A 25,529-nucleotide genomic window follows, 5' to 3' on the forward strand; every position below is an offset into this window, starting at 1 on the left:
GGCTAACGGGATCGTGGATGCGAACTACTGAGGAGTCCTTCAATGGGACGATCTAGCCTTCCAGTTCTTCCAGGCTTTCCGTGGTGGTTTGGCTTTAATTGACTCATGAATTCAACTTTTAAAATATATATTCATAAATACTTTATTTTGGCATGGTTACCCTTCAATAAATTCAATGAATAACAATTTGGAACTATTTATATAAATATTCGTCAATATTAAAACGAATATTTTGACAGAGATTAGGCGCCGAATATAAATTGGTCTCAGCGATTGAAATTTAAATAATTCCAATGTTTCTTCTAGCAAACTTGTCTACCTTGAAGAGGTCCAGATAGGTTCTCTGGACGAGTATTTCAAATATAATTCGAAACTATAAATAGAAATTTTTTTGTTCAATACATGCTTTTATAGTTGAAATCATGAGTCAATTGAAGCTAGACCACCGTGGAAAACTTGGAAGAACCGGACGACTATTTCGTCCTATTGTGGGACACCTCAGCAGTGAATATCTAGAAATCTTAACTAGGGATTCCAAACATGGTTACTTATTACTTGAATCATAAAAGTTAAAACATAAACTCCTTTAAGCAAAGATGGATAGTGGCTAGCAGTGGAACCCAGGACAAGGCGCGTTTCGCCCTATTTGGGACTCGTCAGCTGGATGTACCTGCATCTCAGAGTTGATGTTCACTCTGAGACTCGAACCCAGTACTTTTCGCTTCAAATGCCATCGCGTTATCCACTCGGCCACTTAGTCCTGCTGACGAGTCCCAAATAGGACGAAACGCGCGTCCTCGATTCCACTGCTAGCCACTATCCATCTTTGCTTACCATGCTTGTGAATTTAGGCTATGTCGAGGCAATACGCACAGTATGCACATATGCCAATTAGAGACTGACCAGTTGCAGTCCTAAAAACATCAATGGGAAGATTCAATCTAACAATACTAAGTGAAATGAACTCCTTTAGTCCCACTATGTTACTTCAATTCATAGAGAAATTCCTTAATATTCTAAGTCTGTGTAAGTTAGATAGAAATGATGGTTCTTTTTAAATAATTCACTAAATTGTACTGATATTTATTTTGTTTTTTTTTTCCTTTTAGATATTAGATTACAGGATAAAACATTGTTATACTGTCCACCATATCATGATGGAGCAACATGTTGGCCACCAATATTAGCAGGAACTAAAGTTCAAATGCCATGTCCATCAAGCTATGAAGGTCAAATGTACAATCCAAATGGTTAGTTCTAAAATTCCTTTGTTAATAGTGATACTTTTATTTGCATTACAGTTGTTAGTTACTTCACTACATATACATAAGGGTTATCAAGATAGAAATTGAATGTTAGACGATTCTATAGGATTTCCCTAACCATTGAATAATTTGAAAGGAAGCGATGTCCCCTAACGGATTCAAATCCTTATTACCTAGCTTTACGATCTGAACAATCATCAGTCAACCAATTGGATAGTGGTTATATTATCAATTTCCCTAGGAAACTCTGAAATGACCATCGAAACGATTTCTATCACAATTGATTGATCACTGGGTGGTGATCAATATCATGCGTGTCAAGTCCTTCTTAGTGCTGATCGAATGCTCAGTGGTAACGTCTCTGACTGTGAAGCTGAGTGACACGGGATCAAATCCGTCAGGGAGCACCAGTTCCCTCAAGATTACAGATACACCTTGCTGAAGAGTGTCAAGTAGCACGAAACCCGAGTTCAGGGTTTCCTGTTGACCAACTCCAACCACCATCTTATCTCAAGCAATTTCCATATTTATCTATCGATAAAATGTTGTGATCCATTGGCTTAAACCAAAAATACAATAATTTTTAGTTACATTTAGCGGACATCAATGAACTACTCCAGGAAAATCTCGAACCAAGATGCAACAGGTTCCTTTTCTCTCTCTTCGTCTCTTACTACTCCAAAACAAAAATCATGGAAGTAAAAGTCAGTCACATACTGATCAATTTCAATGATTAATAATGACAGAATTCAATCGAACTGAATAATTATAAGTATGGGGTTATGGAGATTGTTGAACTTGACTAAAATTATAAAACCATATAAGCTAGGCCACCATTATAATCAAGGAAGCATCCATTCATCCAAGTATGAAACTCTGCATCAGTGCACACCCACAAACCTCCAACAATGAGTCGGACTCATGACCCTCGGTATCACATGCGAATACAACCTATAAACTAGTGAGTCGACATCCAGTGATGTACAAGTCTAACTTCAACCAGTCCACGATAGGGCACAACTATCTTCTTACACGGTTTCTTACTAGAACTCTGGAACTTTCCTCTCAAACATAGTCACTAATGACGAAATGCCTGTCCAGTTGACCGATAATTGCGTTCATTCAATCAGAATATTCATCAGTTGTAAAGGTTGCCATCAGTAAAAGTCAAATATTATATTGTTATTAGTAAATAACGATAGGGATTATCAGTGGACTTAGTTACTAAATATATACGCATCTCAGTGTTGATGTTCACGAGCCTCGAATTGAACAGAAAACATGTATCCTTAATTCAATTGCTAATCACTTAGATTAGGAAGTTAAATTCATTCATTTACTAAACACTTGGTTATGATCCACGATCAAAGTGTGAGGGCCAATGATACTACTACACGGTTATCCAAACCGAAGTATGTTGGGTGGAGTCCGAACTAGGGATTGGAAGTTAAATGCCTTAAATATTTGACCACAGCCCTAATACCCAACTTTACTCAAAAAAACTTGTGGACAAATGGGAAGATATCGAGAAAAGCTAATCAGGATAAATGAGCAAAACTAGTCACTTACAGTTCTTAACATCAATAACTAAGGGATACAAACTTCCCAAACTCGAGTTTACTTATGCTTACTCACATAAATATTCATCAATCACCCATTTAAACTCTTCTCCTAAGATTTCTGACATTATCAGCACAAGTCAATTTCATATCAAACATATATTGACCTAAGGAAAATGAAAATTATCAGTATGGGGATTTACGAAGACTATTGCATTTTCATGGTTGAATTCACAAGTCGATCTATGCTAAACCAACATCAAAAACTTGAAAGCACTGGACGATCGTTTCATCCTAGTATCGAACTCCTCAGAAATGCACGTCCACGATCTTGCACGCAGGACTAGTACCTAGGACCTTCAGCATTGCGCTAAAGCTAAACCCCTAGACCACTGAACCGCCATCTAACAGTGTTAATGTCTAACTTCAATCGATCCATGATCTTGTGCAACCCTTCATCCATTGTCTGATGTGAATAATTGTCTCCACCTGACACGGATTGGACTCCATTGATCATGGCTTCTCACTAGAACTCCAGGAGTTTCATCTTCAAGCTAGTTACTAATGAGCACATGATTATAATCAGTATGGGGAATTTTGGAGATTGTTATATATATATATATATATTATTCGACGAGACGTTGATTGATACATCAATCCCATTTCCCATGGAAGATATATATATATAAAGAAGAAATTCGAACACTTCACGTCTACCTGAAGTTTGTGCTGATGATATTGTTCAGAAGAATTCTCCACGATCAAATCATCCAGTTCAGTAAACAAAACTCTACCTAAATATATTTTCCAAATTATCATAGGAAAATCAAGTTTCCGAAACAAATAAATATTCACTACAACTAAGAACGTGTCTGTATAATGCATGAATGTTTATTCACCGCCCACCTCTGTAGTAAGACAAGTAAATGAAATCTCCAAATTCAAGAACGTTGAACTATTTACTTTTCTTCTTTTGCTCTGTTCATTCCTCTTTAAGAATTAAAAATTGTTTACAAAAATAGCTACTATTTTGCTGATCTGGTTCTACAAACAGATCAATATTGATTCATTAACCTGAATATGATAAAATACATGATAAATAATCAGTCATCTTGTAAGACAAGACAATAAGCAGGAGGTGTGTATATTTACAGCAAGAAGTTACAAAGTAGTTACAAAGTACATATTACTTACTTACTTACTTACGCCTGTTACCCCCAATAGAGCATAGGCCACCAACCAGCATTCTCCAACCCACTTTGTCCCCCGCCTTCTTTTCTAGTTCTATCCAACTTTCGTTCATTCTTCTCATGTCTGTCTCTATTTCTCGGTGTAATGTGTTCTTCGGTCTTCCTCGTCTCCTTTGGCCTTCAGGATTCCATGTGAGGGCTTGTCTTGTGACGCAGTTGGGTGCTTTCCTCAATTTGTGTCCTGTTCACTTCCAGAGCTTCTTCTCGATTTCTTCTTCCGCTGGAATCTGGTTTGTTCTATCCCACAGTAACTTGTTGCTGATAGTGTCTGGTCAACGAATCCGAAGTATCTTGCGTAGACAACTGCTCATAAACACTTGTGTCTTCTGGATGATGGCTTTCGTAGTTCTCCACGTCTCCGCCCCATACAGTAGAACTGTCTTAAAATTTGTATTGAAAATTCTGATCTTGGTGTCAAACAATAGTGCATTATACAGACACGTTCTTAGTTGTAGTGAATATTTATTTGTTTCGTAAACCTGATAGTACATATGCCTAACCTTTAATCGTCCATTTGCATCTCTGGGTGCGTTCTGCCATCTGAAATGTCTTTTCAACTGACCTGCAAGTGTTCAACCAATGCTGTACTTTTGATGCACTGAGACTCTTCAATACCAGCCGACAATTATTATAATTTTGAAACCACACTCCACTGCACAGTACTTATAAAGATCCTTGTGAGTAGCGTACACTACAATCTTAGTATTAGGTTATAAGGACTGACACATATGCGCGCTTCATCAGCATTCCTCCACCTTTTTATGATGGAAATCGTTAGAAACAATTGAAGATAGTATCTAGAAAAAGCACTGTAAAGTAACAAATTTTGATGTTAGTTGTTAACACAGAGTAGTTTGTGTTAGAAGGACCTTAGGTTATAGGGACTCTCTTTTTTTAATAAATGATAGTTTTTTTGTAAAGCTGACCATAATAAGAATGATTCAATTCATCTTAATGCAATGATCTTTCTCATTATTGGTTGTTTCCACCGAAGGTTCTGGGTTCGGATCCCGCAAGCAGGACCGTAGATGAACATCGCTGAGGAGTCCCATAATAGGACGAAACGACTGTCCAGTGATTCCAGGTTTTCAATCGTAGTCTAGCTTCAATTGATTCATGATCTCAATCAAAAAATTAATAATCACCACAACCCCATACTGATAACTAAACTTTCCCCCCGACTCCTGACTTCTTTCCATATTTTTTGTTAGATTAGTAATCATTATTGAAGGGTTGTTCATCAGCAATTGGGTCTATCGAGTTCGAGGAGATCCGGTTTTGTATTTTAGAAATATCCAGTTACTCGTAATTAGGAATTACCAGAGGTTGACAGGAAAAGTTAACAATAAATTTCATTAGCCAGGATGGAATATATTTTATCAGGGATTTAATAATCTCATTAGGCTTATAATGCTTAATGATGACTTCGACAAAGCTATATATTATACCAGCGATCTTAAGAGGTTCTCAGAGTGACCTTGAAATCGACCAATCACAGAATAGCCAATTAAAATGTAGCTGTGTGGAAACCCTTTAAAATACTGATAAATGATAAAATTAGGGATTAAGAGTTTAAATACGACTGATGAACGACTGATTAGGAGATAACCATTGATAAATTAGGCTATAAATCCTAGTACTGTAATCCAGTTTAACTCCAACTTCGAACCATAACACTCGTGACTCTAACAATTTATTTGACAGAGAAAAAATCGTCATCCTATCCTTCCAAAATAATGAAATATAGCAAAAATCATTATTTCCAGCTATAAGTTATTGGTAATAGCGCTTCAAATTTGTTCCAGTATTCAAGGTGTTATCTTAACTTAGATTGGTCGTTCAAGGTCATCGGTTTAATATAGTTTTTAATGGTTGGATTCATGAGTCCATATTATCTAGACTACCATTGAAAACCTGGAAGCATTGAACGACCGTTTTGTTTTGGTGTGGGACTCCCCAGAAGTACACATCCACGATACCGTGTAAGGGACTCAAACGCAGGAACTTTGGTCTCGCACATGAATGCTTAACATTTAGACTACTGAGTCTGTATCTAACAGTGTTAGTGTCTAACTTCAATCGATTCATGATCTTGTGCAGACTGCCTCGATATTACCTTAATTCACAAGCTTTATAAGCAAAGATGGATAGTGGTTAGCAGTGGATGCACAGGATGCATATATGCCAATAAGAGATTGATCAATTGCAGTCCTAAAGAACAATGGGAAAATACAAGCAAACAATACCAAGTGAATTAAACTTCACCCCATAGTACAAGCAGGTGGCTTTACAGGACAGTAGGAAGTGGTGATGACAGTATATTATTGTAGAGCACAAATCACAAAGTCATGAACACACGAAAAGAATACGACTATAAATGCAAGTGAGAGCGAAAAATTGGATAGGATCTAAGATACACATATATCTAGGCAAGTGAATAAGTCATCGAGTGATTTAGGCAAATAACATTTAAACTGATAAAACGAATATGTGTGTTGGTTAAAAGCAAAGATGGACAGTGGCTAGCAATGGAATCTAGGACGCACGTTTCGTCCTATTTGGGACTCGTCAGCTGAATGTACCTACATCTCAGAGTTGATGTCCACTTTGGGACTCGAACCCAGTACCTTTCACTTCAAACGCCATCGAGTTATCCATCTTTGCTTATAATGCTTGTGAATTAAGGTTATATCGAGGCAATACGCACAGTATGCACATATACCAATAAGAGACTGACCAGTTGCAGTTCTAAACAACAATGGGAAGATTCAAACAAACAATACTAAGTGAATGTGTGTTGGTTGTACACATGATCAAGCATACATTGTCATACAAACAATAATAACAATAATGCAACAACATAGATAAATTATAACTGGTCAAATGAATGTCTATTCAATAAGTTAATTGAAGGGCTTAACAACATTACATGTATACAGACTCAAGTTTAGGTGAGGTACTACAATATACATAGTTACCTGTCTTGACTCTAACACTGTTATGACTCTGTACGTTGATAGTATAGGGACTTATTCAAGAAATTGATTTGTACGCAAATTAAATCCTACATACTCAATGGAATATCCATTGATATTTTTATTTTATTTAAACACATGAATATTGGTACAAGGAAGCACCAGATACATATGCGCCATACAAATCTCATTCGATTTGTGTGAGAGCTATAATACTGCCCAGGTGCCCGAACTGAACAAGGTGGTTTTCTTAAAGGGCCACACCCCGAGCCTTTGACCGAAAGATCTGATCCACAAGGCAGTGGAGCATCGTGAGGAGATGCAGTCCCATGGTAGCCGGTGATCAACGATTGATTCGTACGCCATTTGTTCCCTCAGGATACTGGAGCCAATGTGGGTCATTGATTTGGAATCAGGGTTTCCCAACTCCCCTAGGTGGACTCGCCTTGTCCACCAACCCGGTTAAAGTGCCGGACATTCGCTTTTCGTCCTCTCAATTTCGTAAACAACACCCTCACCACAAGAAGGCAGTGAGTAGGACTTTTCTGGTAGAGGCTATATATTCGCGTGGCCATGTGAGAGCATTTCGAGAGGGAGAGCAGACTCTCCCCACTCTCGGCCGTACCAGGGCATTTGAGGGCAATATCCATTGAACTACTGAAGTATCGATTTATTAAAGAAGTATTCATAAATCTAACGTCCATATCTTCATATTTCCTTCGATTATGTCTATGACACATAATTGTCATATAAATGCAAATATATCGATTAATATTTTTCATAGTTGAAATCATGAGTCAGTTGAAGCTAGACCACCATGGAAAACCTAGAATCGGTTGCTCACTAGTAACTGACTTCGAGAAGTAAATCCAGGAGTTCTAGTGAGAAGCAGTGACCGGTGGAGTTCAATCACGTCTGTTGTGAGATAACAACTCACTGAAGACAATTGGTGAACGGTTGCTCAGATTTTAGGGATTGGTTGAAGCTAGACATTAACACCGTTGGATGCCGGCAGGCTCAGTGGTCTATCGGTTAAGTGATCTGGCGCGAGACTAGTGGGTCCTGTGTTCGAATCTCGTAAGGTGGGATCGTGGATGCGCACTGCTTAGGAGTCCGACAATAGGACGAAACGACTGTCTAATGCTTCCAGGTTTTCCATAGTGGTCTAGCTTCAATTGACTCATGTTTTCAACTATAAAAAATACTAAAATCTCCACAAAACCCCTTCTTATATCGATTAATAATCATCAGTGTTTCTTTTTTTAGAAAATGCAAGTAAAGAATGTTTAGAGAATGGAAATTGGTCTTCTAAATCAAATTACATACCATGTCTTCTAACCAGGGATTCATCTACTTTGGTAGGTTTTTCTTATTTCAATATTTAAATCAATTTAGGTTAGAATTTTATAAGACAAAAAACTGATTGGTTTAAAGATAAGCTTTCAAAAAGAAATCATAGCTGTAAATCTAGTGGCTAATCAAGGGTTTAATGAAGAAAGTGAACAGCTCGATTCTGGCCCATTTAGTATAAACTTGTCATAGTGCTAGCCAATTATTTTCAATTATTTATCAGGGTTGTCAGACTCAACGTCCTTCAACAGGAATCAGTAGTTATCCGGATTAAGAATTCGGAGCTATGTGTACAAAAGAAATATCTTCAACCACTTCTCCACCCCTGGCCAACCTCAGAGTCAAGTAATCTATAATAATCTTAGTTATTGAATGACTTAAATCGACGAATGTACTTAAAACCTTTCGTAGTCAAATAGAATTGTTATATAAATGGGGTTTGTGGAGACCGTAGTAATTTTAATAGTTGAATTTGTGAGTCGTTCTAAGCTAGAATACCATTGAAAACCCAGAAGTACTGGACGAACTTTTGTCCTAGTACGAGACTCCTTAGTAGCGTGCACCCACGACCTCTTACGCGAGACTCGAACCCAGGACCTTCGGTCACCTGCGCGAACTCCTAACCTCTGGACAACTGAGCTGGCATCTAACTGTGTTATTGCATAACTTCAATCGATTCATGATTTTGCGCAACCATTAATCTATTGTCTGAAGTAGATACCTGTCTCTACCCGACACAGATGACACTTCATTGGCCACTAGCTTCAAGTTACACTTCTGAGAAGTTCCATACTAAGACGAAATGGTCGTCCAGTGCTTCCAGATTTTCAAGTTAAAATTCGATGTAAATCATATTAACATTAACAACTTTTTGTTTAACAATCCTAACTTTAAACAAGGAACTTTGCTTTTTAAATCTGGCCAATTTTCATATCATCAATTCGGATATATAATTGTGGAACCTGAAGAGAATTTATCTTCCACAAAATGTTGTAGAAATCAATACCCTTATAATATAACTCTGATTTCCCACTCTAGTTTTCATTGTATGTGAATAGAGTGTAATTGTGTAAGATAAAGTATTGTCTGTTCTATATTGTCTGTTTTATTATTTCTATCATTCTCAGATTCATTTTGATAATCTCATGTCGTTGTGCTGAAATGATGTGGTAACTTAAAACGATGCACTCATGTTCTAGATTCTATGTTACTTATGACTAAATAACTGGATTGCTTGACATGAAAATCGCTTACTAAACACATTTATTTATTTATTTGAACACATAAATATTGGTACAAGGAAGCACCAGATATATATGCGCCATACAAATCTCATTCGATTTGTGTGAGGGCTGTGATACTGCCAAGGTTCCCAAACCGAACAAGGTGGTTTTCATAGGGGGACACACTCGGGGCCTTTAACCTAAAGATCTGATCCACAAGGCAGTGGAGCAACGTCAGGAGATGCAGTCCCATGGTAGCCGGTGACCAACGATTGATTCGTACGCCATTTGTTCCCTCAGGATACTGGAGCCCATGTGCACCATTGGTTTGGAATCAGGGTTTTCCAACTCCCCTAGGTGGACACCCCACATCCACCAACCCGGTTAAAGCGCCGGACATTCGCTTTTCGTCCTCCCAATTTCGTAAAGAACACCCCCGCCGGAGAAGGCAATGAATAGGACTTCCCTGACATTGATCATCATTGATCTCCTTCACTTGCATTTGACTCCCCATATAACCCCTATACAACGTGTAATTTAGTAAATTCTGTCTGATTAGTATTAGCTGTCTTGACATCCTGATCGATACTACGTGCTATATTGCCCAATCAGGAATACAATTATCGACTAGTTCATCTCTATCGCCGGTGATCTTCTAAGTATTGATCGACACATCGGCCAATGAATAATAGGCAAGACGCTGACGCTTATTGGTCCTCGAGCTCCATTTAACCTAGTAGCCAATCAAAAGATCCAGATAGGAGGCTGTTCAGTTCTATTTTGTACTCCATTTTAATTCATGACTTGAAACTCACATAACAGTATACTTGAAATCCCTAATAATACACCACACCAAATAATAAAAAAATCAAAATTTTTGACACAATCATACCATAATTGTCCGAATACACTTTCTTAATGTTTGTTTCTTTTAATTGGACCTAGGACTTAACTATGGTATTACGTTGTATATTTCTTACTGGATATTCCTTATCTTGTGCGTGTTTATGTTTGGCTCTTATAATTTTCTATATTTTCAAGTGAGTTTACTTCATTTTTAAAAAAATAGAATTGGTAATTATAAAATTGATCAGAAGGGGTTTTGTGGAGATTTCAGTATTTTCATAGTTGAAATCATGAGTCAATTGAAGCTAGACGACCATAGAAAACCTGGAAGCACTAGACAGCCGTTTCGTTCTAGTATGGGACTCCTCAGTGGAAGTGCGCATCCACGATCCCGCACTCGCGAGATTCGAACCCAGGACCTACCAGTCTCGCGCCCGAGCACTTAATGTTTACAGTATCAATTACTTTGTAGTTCTCATCATGATCTGATCCAAGTTAGATAATCATTAAATATTAGGAAGCACTAGATATTTGGTTTATCCTGGTGTTGAACTCCTCAGTGGCAGCACGTGTTGTGTGTTCATTAGTAATTAATTTCGGAAGGAAGTTTTCTAATATCTAATGAAAAGTCGTGATCAATGGAGTTCAGTCCCATTGGGTGTAGAGCAGTTGTCCATCAATGACATCAGACAATGGTTGGCAATATTGTTAATTAACTGAAGTTATACATGTAAGTATTGGATGCCAACTCTTTCGTCTGAAGGTTAAGCACTTGTTGAGAAATCTGGATGTCAAGCATTCAATCCCGTGTGGAGTTATGGATTCTTACTGTTAGGGAATCCCATACCATTATAAAACGACTGTTTAGCGTTCCCTGATTTTTAATGTTTTTCCAACTAAGATTAGCTTATGACGTGAATCATGAAACTAAACAATCTTCACAAAACCAGTATATCAACAGTATCAATAATTAGGGAATAGAAAATATTCTCAATTGAAAACAGTAATCAAATGTTAGTTCTTTCGTAGAAACAGAATAAAACTAATCATTAAGAGTAATAATTCACTTGGTGTTGTTTACTTGTATCTTCCCATTGTTATTTATATGCCAACAAGACATTGATCAATTGCAGTCCTAAATAACCGTGGGACGATACAACCAAACAACATCAAATGAATTTAAACGTCACCCCATTGCACAAACATGTAACTATCAGAACTCAGTAGCTAAGTGGATAACGCGATGGCGTTTGAAGCGAACAGTACTGGGTTTGAGTCTCAGAGTGAACATCAACTCTGAGATGCAGTTACATCCAGCTGATGAGTCCCAAATAGGACGAAACGCGAGTCAAACTGCATTCCACTGCTAGCCACTATCCATCTTCTGCTTACCTCTGATAATGCTTGATAGACACAATGCTTAAACCAAAAGTATCCTCAGAAGGGGTTTTGTGGAGATTTCAGTAATTTTACAGTTGAAATCATGAGTCAATTGAAGCTAAATCACCATGGGAAACCTGGAAGCACTGGACAGCCGTTTCATCCTATTATGGGACTCCTCAGCAGTTCGCATCCACGATCCCACCTTACGAGATTCGAACACAGGACCCACTAGTCTCGCGCCAGATCACTTAACCGATAGACCACTGAGCCTGCCGGCATCCAACGGTGTTAATGTCTAGCTTCAACCAATCCACGAAATGTGAGCAACCGTTCACCAATTGTCTTCAGTGAGTTGATATCTCATAACAAACATGGTTGAACTCCAGTGTTTACTGCACTGTTTACTGCTTCTCACTAGAACTCCAGGACATGTATCTTGAAGTCAGTCACTAGTGAGCATATGATTATAGTCAGAAGGGGTTTTTGTGGAGGCGGGATCATTGATCCGCACTGCTGAGTAGTTCCATAATAGGATGAAACGGCCGTCTAGTGCTTCCAGGTTTTCCATGGTGGTCTAGCTTCAATTGACTCATGATTTCAACTACAAAAGTATTCTGTTGATTGATTTCAAAAATTTAACATTCTATAAATTCCATCAAGTTGTCAAAACATCGATTCATACATTTTTTAATCTTCATTTATATCTATTCAACTACATATCCATGATAACTAATTTACTTCGTAAGTTAACTTGTTTTTAATGAGATAAGATTAAATGAATGTCTATGGTCTGATTAATTGGAGTTCCTGGACAAATATTTTTATTGTGTTCTCCTTGTTCACAATAATCGATAACCAATGGATTCAATGAAATCTCAAGTAGCAATATTCTTGAATGTGTATTAAAGTAACTAAATCAACCGAATGACTTATATAGAAGTAATAAACATAATGAAAATGTGACAAGACTGAATGGACATAGCTGAACTGAAGTAATAGTAGAATTGAGTTGAAACTAGAGTTAAATCTCTTAGTAATTCTATTGGATTTATAGGGACACTGACATTGAAATGTCCAGTATTTGTAACAAAACTATAATACTCTAAAATAATGTTATATCTAGAGCTTAGATTCTTTCTACACCATATAATACTTGAGAACTCGAACTCTAGAAACCTCCAAGTCGCAAGTTAGAAGATAGAAGACATGTGAGAGGGAATGCTATTCCGAATAGTGTCAAATATGGTATAAAACTCTCAGGCATTTATAGTTTCTAATGCAAACGAAATCATCATTAAAGTCATCTAATCCACGTGCAGTGTTTTTTTACCATTTGTCCAATCAGGAAGCTACATGTCAAGATTCTGGAATGTCCCTTCAAAAGATGATTGGATAGAATGTCTTTGGCTGTTTCTGAGCTTCCTAAAGCTCCCTTGAGTTCACCCGGGGGGGAAGCTGTTCTCATAAACTATAATGCAATGAACTACATTCAGTATTGCATTAGACATGTCAAATCCATATAGTGGTGAAATATGTCTAAAATGTCCAGATTGTCATTAACTCAAAGTGTCTTGATTAACAGATAGGTAGATAAACTGATAAACATTCATCAAAGTTAATCACATAAGCTAACCAATAGAAGTGAGTTAATAAACTTAGCTGTCAAATGTTTGGTCTGGGTATGTTATCGTGTGAATTTTCGACATTTCAACCATATCAAATGTGAAGAAAGAACTCACAGAAGTCAACGTTGACGGTGGGGGATCGACTAGAATTAAAGTTGTACACTCAGTGGTTTAGAGGTCAAGAGTTCACATTCAAGATCAAAATTCTTGGATTTGACTCCCTCCCAGTGACAAGATTACGAATGTATACTACTGAAGAATCTCACTCTAGGATTGAACAAGATAACCGTCCAAGTTTTCAGTGGTTATCTAACTTGAATTGATTCGTAATCTTGATAAGATCCAATTATCTCCACAATGTTATTTTATTACTTTAATTGTACCCAGTTTTTATTGAGAAATGAACCATTTCTCGGTCAAGTTGTAGCTGTAAATAATTCCCCAAAATCAATAGCTTCTTAAGTGTTAATTGGATGCTGACCACATTAGTTTTAGTGGAGTTGTTTAACTGAAGGCGTTCGGTCATGCATCCGCACCAGATCACGTTACAGCTCAGCGTGGGAAACATCTCCTACGTTCACTAGCCAGATTAGATCAACCGCTTCTCGATATATTGATAGCGCATCAAATATATCTTTCCAACCTCTTCGCTTCTGACTTCTGATTTTAACTGAGTGGGGCACAATCCGATTATAGGAGGTGTTACTGGTTAATAGTTTTCAAACTACAATACTGGTGGTATCTTCAAAGTTAATGATATTAAATAATCATATTTCTCAATCCTCCTTCTATTAACCTAATATATATCTACTTTTCTTTTCATATTTATGTTACAGATCTTTAAAATGTATGCGTAATACAATTCATTCCCATTTATTCGTAGCCCTTATGATTAAAGCATGTGCATGGTCTATTTCATACATCTTTGTTGAATTCATTGATATTAATCAATTCAAAGATGATACAAAGTTGACAATCAATGTAAGTGTATAAAGTTATTAAATTTTAATTATTTAACTTTACAATTATCAGAAGGGGATTTTGTGCAGATTTAATATTTTCATAGTTGAAAGCATGAGTCAATTGAAGTTAAACCACCATGGAAAACCTGGAAACACTGGACGGCCGTTTCGTCCTATTATGAGACTCCTCAACAGTGCGCATCCACAATCCCACACTCGCGAGATTCGAACCCAGGACCTAATTTATGGATGACCTTTGAATGTATGTTAAGTGACCTTGAGAAATATTGGCCAATCAGGTAATAGTATAGAATAAAAATATATTATACAAAACCAAAAGATTAAAGTGGATACACTTTTTTTACATGTTCCAAAAACTTGCCAAGTTTAGAAAGAGGTTCATAGGTTCTAAAATCGTTATGCATACAGCTGAGCAACTCATCCATATGACTCCATAATAGTCGGTTTCTGGAGCCAATGATAAGGTTGCAAAAATTCTGTCAGCCTCGATCACATAGCTTTAATATTGCTTGTGTGTACTCCGGTTGTTCAAGTTTGTCATTTTTATTACGCATATATCCCTACAATACTCATACCACTGAACAGGCGAAGCTTCAGTAACATCTGCGATTATTGCAGCCAATGTTACTGGTGCTTTTATCATACAGATCGCAATTATTATAACTTGCCTTAGTCCTAATCTGGATCGAGCGAAAGAAGTTCCTATTCTAGAAGACGTCTTCCTCCAGAATATATTACATCCAATGACAACATCACAGTAGTCTGTACAAGGTCTACAAGTCATTTGATTACCTCAATTGCAAAAAGAGGAAATTCTTAGTAGTCCCATTTATTGTAGCTACATCTCTAAAATCCTCTGTGAACCGAATGTACATGAGCATCAGGTACTGAAATTGGTGCAATGACCTAGAATTTTTTTCAAACGCTTCTGATTGGCTCTTCCATAAGTTATAGTCTTGCCCAAATGATCTAGGCTCAGTCAGTGAGGAGTGCTGGGACCCACAACCATCAAGTTATAAGGGTTGTTGAATAGTTGGGTGAAATCTGAAAATTATAAAACTGGAATCAGAAAGAGAGAAAAAGAAATTATCCATTATAAAAAAATAAATTATTTAACTAAATAAAATTGAATAATGGATTGCTGCACAGTAAAAAATCAACGTATACGGTACGAAGTAAACTATGGTAGGACAAGTTTATAACGGCAGTAATAATAATAATAATAGATAAGTTATGAGACAGTACAGGGAAGACCGATAAGTGTGTGGAAATATCGAGTCTCAGTTGACTATAATCATCACTACAGACCAATTACGCGCCAATCACCGGGTTAAATCCGTCAATAAGATAAATATTCATCGGTGATCTCGTGGCATCGAAATAATGCCGAGATCGTGCCAAAGTTTAAAGGCGAGACTAATCTGCATAAGTGAGTAAGTTCGAGGCCCCAAATTGGGAAAGAGTCTGTTTTCAGTACAATTAAACATAAAGGTACAGTAAAACAATCACTGGTACAGTTGGTTATAATAATAAATGTTTCCATTACACCAACCGCGTTCTCTTCATAAAAGTAAATCACTACAAGTGCAAGACAATCTTTCTTAGTATCTACAGTAAACTATTATCCCGAGCAAAGGGCGAGACTACATACATCTTTACCTAGCCTGTTTTTGAAACTGCCTACTATGTACAAATCTGTATATTATTGGTTCATTTACTGTTCTAAACTTAAGAAACTAACTTCAACAATTTATTATTCTTCACATTAACATTTTTATGAGTTGGAGTTGATTATTTTCACATTGTCCATCATCTAATAGCGACGAACGGTGATCAGTAAGATTCATAAAGTTAAAATTATTAGAGGCTTTGTACAGAAAGGTAACGTGTCACTGTCTCATTCAACATTCAGCTCACTAGTTGAACACATCAAAAATCTAATGAAATCTCTGGTTTAGTTTGAAGACGCCACAGGTATAAGCTGGCTATCAGTTGTAAAGAATGTGTGTCACGGAGTACCTACTCGTGGTCTGGTGAGGATGCATGACGGAGCGCCTTCAGCTAGATGTGTTCATTAAAACTTATGAGGTCAGCATTAATTTTGAAAACTTACAGAACTATTTGTTCCGGGGATTTATTTAACGCTAAGAGTTTAGCCTACTGATGTTGTATCTCACTATTAGGGAAGAAATATTAGAATATTAAAGTGACTTAGACGTCTTATTTGCCTAGTCAGATCTCATATTATATGATTTGGAAGGAATTCGCACTGGTATTTAAGACTGTATTGATTTCAGTTTGTCACTACACAAGTTTTCTTACGGTTTTAATCACCATCTGTATTTTGATTGAAATCATGGATCGGTCAATGCTAGACCACTATTGAAAACCTGGTAGCACTGAACGGTGGATTAGTCTTAGTATGGAACTCATCGGTAGTGAGTATCCACGATTCCTCACGTGGCATCCGAACCTAGAACCTTCAGTCTCGTATGAGGACGCTTAACCTATGGACCACTGAGCCGAAACCTAACGGTATTAATGTTTAACTTTAACTATATATGGCTCTACCTGACACGGACTTGCTCCAATGGTCACAGGTTCGCACTAGAAATCCGAGAATCCCCTCACGAAACTAGTCACTAGTAAGCACATAGTAATTATCAGTGTGGGGTTGCGAAGATTGTTGAGTATTTTACTGAGATCATAAAGTAAGTACATAAGTAAAAACATAAATGCAAAACGTGTCCTCTGAAGAATAGGTGCATAGTGAAAAACATATAATTGAAGATATATTTCAACTACATTATTCCTCATATGCTAACCTGCCATCCCACCAACGGCATGGCTCTGTCCTTTCATAACATTTCCCTTCCATATTTTAGTGGTATATCCATATACATCGCTGATAAAGTGTATGGTGTAAGTGCCTTTTGATGGACCATAAATACCATTTTTCACACAGCCGTATATTTGTATTTAACCGAAAGAATATAATTCTCTGAGTATATGATATTTAATGCTAAGCTATTCAGATTTATTCGGCTAATCCAGATATATTTATACAATATCCTCCTCGCCAATGAACTAGATACTAACAAATTATGATCGACCGGTCGTTTCGAATCCTGAAATCGCCTAGTGAATACATATTTGTCGTAGTTCCTTTGTATGAATACATTTCTGCAGGAATTTTACCCATGCAGTTGGTTTTTGTAAGTTCGTTCAGATTGTAGATACCAAGTGAATTAAATTACTGTTGAATTATATTCCATTCCAGTCCCTCCCTCATGTACTGAGTTTCCCCTTCATGGGAAACTTCATTTCGACATGTCAGCTTTTATAAAGGAATAGTCTTCAGATTAATCTGTTGTTAGGCCAGCTTCAGTAGTCAACACGACAACCATGTTTTATTGATAACAGATCATCGAATTTTTCATATAATTGGCTCTCCATCGCCTAACTATAGTATCTGCCGCCCCATAACCTTGAAGAACTTGAGTTTAGACAGTCAGGATATTCTTTAGTATTATATTTTTTTCCTCTACGTCAACGGTCGTGATCTTTGCGTAGGTAAAAATGGTACATTGTGTCCAAGAGCAACAGGGTAGGAAAAATAGATGATTAAATCCTCATAACGTTTAGACCCTCGTTTATCTTATTGCCACGAAGTTTTAGCAGACTGCATATGAAATAGGAATAAAATGTGTCAAAGTTAAGTTGTCTTTAGAGGTTACCTTATCAAAAATCAGAAAAATGATCTTTTATAAGTTTCATCTTCAATGGAACAAAGACCCATTCAAAAATTACCTTAAGATTTCATACGCGGATTTACGAGAATTGATTTTCCTGCTACGAACCCCCGAAATCCAAACATATTGTCAAATTTTAACAGCAGTTTTGTGTTGGTCTTCTATCACATGAGCATAGTTGAATGGATGACAGTCACTTTTCATCAGTATGTTCGATGGGAAGTCATTTGGTTAGTTCCATATGGTAGACTTCCACTAAAGTCAGTCTCGTCGCGCTTCGCTGTACACATCTAAGTGCTAAATTAGCTTTCTCGATACCCCTTCTGCCACGATCGTTGAAGACAATATTTTGCATGGGCCGTTTCGTTAAGCGATAATTACCTACATAAAGCTTCGCAACTATCTACTGAATACTGATATTGATAACTCCAGAGCTTATGTTATTTCTGGGTTACACTTTAACCCTGCACCTTTTTTATCAATACCTAAAAGTTTGAAATGTTTCTTATATGTCCACTGATGCTTTGGCGGGTGTAAGTAGACTACTTATATAGACCATAGACTTACTATCGGTGGAAATGAAGGAGGCAATGTAAAGTACTAGAACTTGTTCTCATTACTGATTGAACCAAAATTACTAGTCTTGTGGTTTACTTAGTTGATTTTCACCTCATATGTATTCCACTCTCTAGTATCATAAACCTCCAGATGTTATCAATCAATCAGCCCCTTACAGAAATAAGCGACAAACATTGTAATTCATGGTTTGGTAGTTTAGTTATCTTGTAATAAGCAAGAAAATGTTGCTGAAAATAATGAGGGATTTAGATTCCATACTGGAAAAAACCCCGAGATGCAACTGGTGTCTAATAAGAAATCAGTGCACTATTGATGTTGTGTTTAAGGTGAACCTCACTTAGTACTTTCTTGATCAAATGGACTTCTAAGTGCGCTCATATTATTACTAAACGTAATGTTTATTTATTTATTCAACACTACACTATAGGTTAGGGAGTTAAAGGGTAGTGTTAAGACCTTGACCCATTTCTCACTAACACACTGAAAGGAAGTTGTCTTGATCAACTCTAAGGTTTTGACACTAAAGGCTAACTAATTTAACCTTGGTGCCAGTAATAAGTGAGTTTAAGTGGACTCCAAACGGTCTTGAGACATATAGACGAGAACTACTTATCATCTGACTAGTGCACAGACGAGAGAGGGAAGACGAGTTGAATTGAGCTATGCTCGGTTTATTCCTGATTCAGTACATGGGTAAATAACTGACTAAGATAATCACAACTAACAAGGAATTAAAAAATACAATAATGAGAAAACTAGACATTAAAGTAAATAAATAAGGCACAAGGGTTGCTTTTAGACCATAACAAGTCTTCCGTGTACGAAAAAGTGATTACTTCTATGCCACTGAGACTTGAACAAGCAGTAGTCGTACCAATCAATCTGGGATGTGATCATACTGCACAACGAATGTCATCAGCTTTCAGGTTCAAAAGGACCACTGTACATCATGATATATCATATTGTCCTCACAAACTTCCTCATCTGGTTTCATTTTTAAGGACTACTCTCAATACTTCAAACATACGTCCGAAAAGACTTTCTGTTTACTATGCTTTCCAAACATATACTGCTATGTCGCAACCACATGATTAAGAATCATTCATGAGTGATCACTAATCCTCGAAAATCTGCACACCGTGATCATATTTTCTGGCAATTCTTTTAACCGCACAGTTCAACTTCGAATTGAGACATGCATTTTCAATCACCGCCCGGGTGCCTCGTACTTTTATATCTGTACTCTTCACTCTTGAACTTCCCATTTTTCTTGATTTTATAAGCAATCTCCCGAAAGAACCAAGTATTCTAGCTGCAATTTAGCCCAGAAATGTCAAGCTGAAGATCTATCGAAAGCCGTAATGGTCTCATAGAAGCTTCACAGAGGCATCACATCACAGTGGATACGAACTGGAGACGTAAGACCAAAATATATGCTGACCGAATGACACTTAATGCAGGCCTAGTTACAAGTGATGAAACGAAAAGTTTATGTCCTATGCAGTCACTCCTTCTAAACTGTCTTCAGAAAACTCAACCAAGGACATAACAGTGGTGCATCTCTACTTATTGAAACATGACATAAGGAAGGAGAAAACTCAGGAACATTAAACATTTCAGTCCTGTGAAACAAACATTGCTTTTATCAACGAAAAGAGCCACTCCTGTATTATTTAAGCTACAGAACTAGTTCTCACGATTCCACTAACCCAATTACGTTGCAAACTTGTCATAATTCCAACGAAAACCTTTTCAGGATCGCCTACCAAAAGGTTAAACACCTAGATATTATCCGTATCACTTCTCTTTAACAACTTTCATTTCAGTTCTCCACATTACACGATAAGTTTTGAATCGTCACCTCAGTGAATCCTAATAATCTGACTCATTATAATCCACTGATTCCATGATGGTCACTGACTCTGCAACCCTGAAGTCCAGTGAAAAACACTAGGAAAAAATGAAATAGGAAGGTAAATATAAACCAAACGACATCAACTAACTGAGTCCGTGGAGTTTTACTAAGCTTGTATCGAAAAAATGATTGGTTCATACAAGCCTATCGCAAAGGCAATGGACACAATAGTTCGAAAACGAAGCTACCTATTATACCAATTAGTGCCTTATAGCGGCCGTACGGACCCCACTAAAGGCAGCTGAAATGTTCAGAATCTCCTCACAGAATGACCAGTTAGTGTTAGAAAGCCTATATTGTTTCTATATACATACAGTGAATATTGAGAATGGCTTATATTCGTTGACGTTTTCAAATAGTCAAGGTTTGAAGGTCACGCGGACAATTGCGTTTAGGCTGTTTGCCTAAGTAGTCCTAGTAAGATAATGTTGGTGTCTGTCTATTCACAATACTTTTCATAAAAATGATTAAAAAGTCACTATTCATGCACAAGAAGACCCTCATCTTTCTCCTGCTGGCTTGTGTTACATTATATATATTATTTTGGGACCGCCTGGGTTTATCCCCTAATATTTACGACCGTCCGTTACCGGATTACATACTTGCAGACGATCGTGCTTCTCGTATTTATCACCACCGTCTTCAACTGTATCGACCGGAGAACAGTTCAAGCACCACCAACACGTTTGTATATATCCCAACAGAATTTAACGAGAATGAAGCCTACATATCGGACTTATTACGTCGTAATGGCTATGTTGCTGCAATCCTCTCTGAAGAGTTTGCTGATGAAGCATTGTTTCCGAATCCCACCTTTTCCTGTACATGTGGCCGTGTAAGTGATCCTTGCATCTGTTGTGGTATTTTACAGCCCCAAGTTTCTGGCCAGAATCATCTTTCTCCAGATTTATACCAACCTATTTTGTTGACACCTGACAATACTAAGCCAGCTCACTTCTGCATAAATACCACTTATCTTCCCAACAAAAAGCAAATAAAGATTTCTGCAGTCCTTGTAAATCTGACTTCAAGCCAAGGCGATTTTTCCGGGAAACTAGATCCAGTCATTAAAAAATCTGACAAAAATGTAATGAAATTTACATATTTGTCAACTGTTTTCGATACAGTTTTCTTGCCGTCATCTCCTCTGCCGGCAATATGTTCTGGTCGTTCAAAAAATAACTATGTAGTTGACTTGTGTGTAAATTTCACTACTCTTGAATACAAGTTTGATTCGGACTCTGACCATAAAACTGTCTTCCATGCCTGTGCATCCATTCAAGTTGTGTTAAACAGAATGTTCGTCATTGCTAGATATCCCAAGTTTTGTTTTGACGCCCACCGAGGGGCTGCTGGTGATGCAGATCAGGCAAGTAACAATAAGATGTTTAATGTGAATGTACTTATGCATACATCAAATCACAGTGCTGACTATTCTTCAGTCAGCAGTAAGTCAAAAAACATTTCTTACGTTGAATCTTCAAACCATTCAAAATCTTCTAGTACTGAAATCTTGGATTCATCATTCCAAGTAGTAAACAGTGGAAACAAAGAACCCAAATCACATTTACAGAATTCCCATGAATTACATCGTGGCATACCCTGATATTAGAGGATCAACACTTATAACTCACTCCAAGTTTGCATTCATCTATACCTTGGTTAATTGATTGATTTACTGTAATCGGTTTTCTTCCATAGATTATTTTGTTTTCAAACATTACTTGTCATGAACTGTATTCATCATTTACGCATTTAAAATAACTATTTCATAAACTTGTTTGACACATAGTTGTTTGTCTTGACTTGACTGTAGACATTTATTGTATTTTTCGCAATGCCTAATGTAAATGACTCTAGGGTGCTTAAAGATAACGTGTTTATAAGATTACTTTAAGGATACTAAGTTATGAAAATGCAATTGCTCTTTGGTTTACCACAAAATTTCTCGGGAAATATTAATAGTTTCATTCAATCACTTCCGAAGTCATTAGTTTTAGGACGTCCTGTTATTTAAATATATAAAAGCTAAGTAGCTACAATGATCACCATTGGTTTCAAGGTTTCTCTTTCTCGAGAGATTTAGTCTTACTGCATTTATTGTTTAAGAAGCGCTAATTCTTTAAGTTAGACACAACTTTTAAATCACTGTTCATCAAGAAAGCTGATAGTTAATAAACAAGAGAGTAATTTGTAATCTGCATGTAAATGTTTGTTTAGTTCATGTGAGAACTACTTAAAATTGCGTATTCGTACATAGTATTAATCTTAATTCCAAATGTTACCTGATCATTAGGTACATGTCATCTCTATGAATCAAGTCTCGTATTGTTAGTGTAAGTTTCTCACTTTGCTATAGACTGACAAATGTTTGTTCTATACCCTAAGTTGATAATAACTGACTGACATACCTATGTCATATCTTAATCTAGTTCCTAGCGTAACACGACTTTTGGCTATTCAACCCAATCCCATGTTATGATAATTATTTCAAAATAACTCAAGAGCCGGAATTCACATGTCACACTTACCACCTTTTCTGTCTGAATACCGACTGGTTGTTATCCCATTTATATCCTGTGACTTCTACGTCACATTAAGCATTTCTCATCTTTACTCTAACGTTTTAAGCTCTAACTTTACAGGTATTTGTGGGACATATTCGGACAGCGTAGTGATTTAAACTTTTAACTATCAACTGGTAGGTCGAACGTTTAAACTACTCTCCCCATGCTTCTGTCTGGGTAGCCAAGTATTACTAACCTTTATCACCAGCTTGACCCAAAGCCGAATATATAAACCTGTATGTGCCAAATGGATCACTGCAAATGCAATTCAAGGTGAAGTCAGAGCCAGAAAATAGTTTGACAAAGAAGTTATTACCAGTGTGAGAAAATAGTCTTTTGTTCAGCATTTGGTTGCGAAACCCCTTAATATCCAAAACCATGTCAGTACTACTGCGTACTGATGTTGCTAGACATTTTGTTAGAGCATATGATGGTACTGACTAAGATGCTACTGTATATCAGTACTCTAATAATAGCGCAAAAGAATGTTTCACAGGCTTTCCCACATTGCCATCTTTCAGCTTCTAAATTTCTATGCATCTATGGTGAAATTGTCTATGTTTATTTTTTAGTCTCTTGCTTGTATGACAGTAGCTACAAAGCAAAAGAAAATACTGAGTATATGAGAGGTCCTATCAACTAAGTCCTACTAGGCAACACTAAAAACAGTCCATAGCCGCATCTTTATTCAATAAACTTTAATATCATGAAACTCTCATCCTGTTAGGTGTACCAGTTTCTGAACAAACCAAGTCCATAGTCAGAGATTACGAATTACCACTACAGTTCCGTGTAACTACTGTAGACTTTACGTCCTGCTGTACTGATCAACATTGCTAACTTTAGTAGTCTAACAACTATGCTATGACATTATCCCGACTGTCTAGTCATGGTTATCCACAACTATATCCTATCAATACTCTAAAGGTTGTATTGATACAACACTTACAAATAAACTTGGTTTTCAACTCTAGACAATATTTTTAACCGTACAACTATATACAAGTCCCATGCTTGTGACTCTTAACAAATAAACAGATATTTTGATTCCCTCATAAGTTTTACTGGTATCATGCTTTTTGAAGGTGCCAAAGGCTAAGTGTATATCCTGAGATCCTTGTTCATTTCATTTAGTTGGTTACTTTTTTTTTCGTATTTAAAATATTTCCTATTCAAACCAACTCATCGGATTGTAGAAATGATTAATTGTGAGAGTAATGTTCAAAAGTAGATCGATGCTTAATACAGTTAAAATGAAAATAGATATTTTCTTTGAGAATACCACTGATCATGGTCATTTAATGTAACATATCTCACTAACTCAGTTTATCTTACAACCCTCTGAGTTTAGAATAATTGAGTGGCATATCTCAAAATGTCAAGTATTACCATAGATTTCAATCAATGAGATCAAACGCTCACTTGGCATGGGTACGAGTATACAGATAAAGCTTTAATAGGAATGTATATTTTCTAAAATCCCGTACAAAGAGAATATCACATGGAAAATACATCCGACCTGACTTGAACCCTATTTGCTTGTCTTCATCATCTTCGTAAACTGCAGATGAACTCCAAGTAACCATTTATTATAAAGTTCTGGAACTGCAATTGAAATTATCTCAAAATGATTTTGGTTATTTAGTTTAAGACAAATGAACTTACAAACATACTACAATTGATTTAGAAGTAAATGTACTGTATTGCTAATACTTTTTTATTTCTACTTCGTACGTTAGTTGATTTCAACGTGGTCGGTCTGAAGTTGATTTTGCATCGTTGCATATGATGGTTGCCATATAGAGGATTACTTAACTATATGTTCAGAGTTTGTAATAGGCGCTTAAATTCAGTAGTGTGGACTTGTGACATACACATAACTGAAATGTACCATTCCATGTTACCCGTCTTTCTCTCTTCGTCTTCAGCATCCCTATTTAGTTATTTAAAGTAGTGTATGGTTTCTAGACTCATATGATGTTGAAGAATGGAAGATGTATGATAAGTTGGTGAATAGCAGAGGTTATTTTGGTACATTTTGGAGCGAAGAAGGATGGCTTATAGACTTAATAATCATATTGGCAATGTACTAAGTTTGGGTAGTGTAACAAGAAGACGAAGATTATCAGAACTATGTGATATATTAGCTCAATATGTTTCAAACAATCTGATTACACGTATACTTGTTAATAAATGCATGTATATAAGGAAACAAAGGGTTAACTTTAACTGGACAAATGTAAGGGAAAATATAAGT

At 36.7% G+C, this 25,529-nt stretch overlaps 2 protein-coding genes across 2 annotated transcripts; both read left to right on the top strand.

The window, feature by feature from the left end:
• Positions 1 to 1,204: 1,204 nt before the first annotated feature.
• On the top strand, positions 1,205 to 14,469 carry Smp_125420 (putative g-protein coupled receptor fragment; the record flags this gene model as incomplete). The annotated part of the gene is made up of 4 exons (XM_018794306.1): positions 1,205 to 1,250; positions 8,316 to 8,407; positions 10,568 to 10,662; positions 14,313 to 14,469. The coding sequence occupies 4 exons, from the start codon at positions 1,205 to 1,207 to the stop codon at positions 14,467 to 14,469; spliced, it is 390 nt and encodes a 129-aa protein (XP_018648732.1).
• Positions 14,470 to 21,071: 6,602 nt separating this feature from the next.
• On the top strand, positions 21,072 to 22,496 carry Smp_006060 (hypothetical protein). Its single transcript, XM_018794307.1, has one exon. The coding sequence runs from the start codon at positions 21,169 to 21,171 to the stop codon at positions 22,309 to 22,311; it is 1,143 nt and encodes a 380-aa protein (XP_018648733.1). The 5' UTR covers positions 21,072 to 21,168; the 3' UTR covers positions 22,312 to 22,496.
• The last annotated feature ends 3,033 nt before the right edge of the window (positions 22,497 to 25,529 follow it).

Source organism: Schistosoma mansoni, chromosome 1, assembly GCF_000237925.1.
Source record: "Schistosoma mansoni strain Puerto Rico chromosome 1, complete genome".
NCBI classification, from domain to species: domain Eukaryota; kingdom Metazoa; phylum Platyhelminthes; class Trematoda; order Strigeidida; family Schistosomatidae; genus Schistosoma; species Schistosoma mansoni.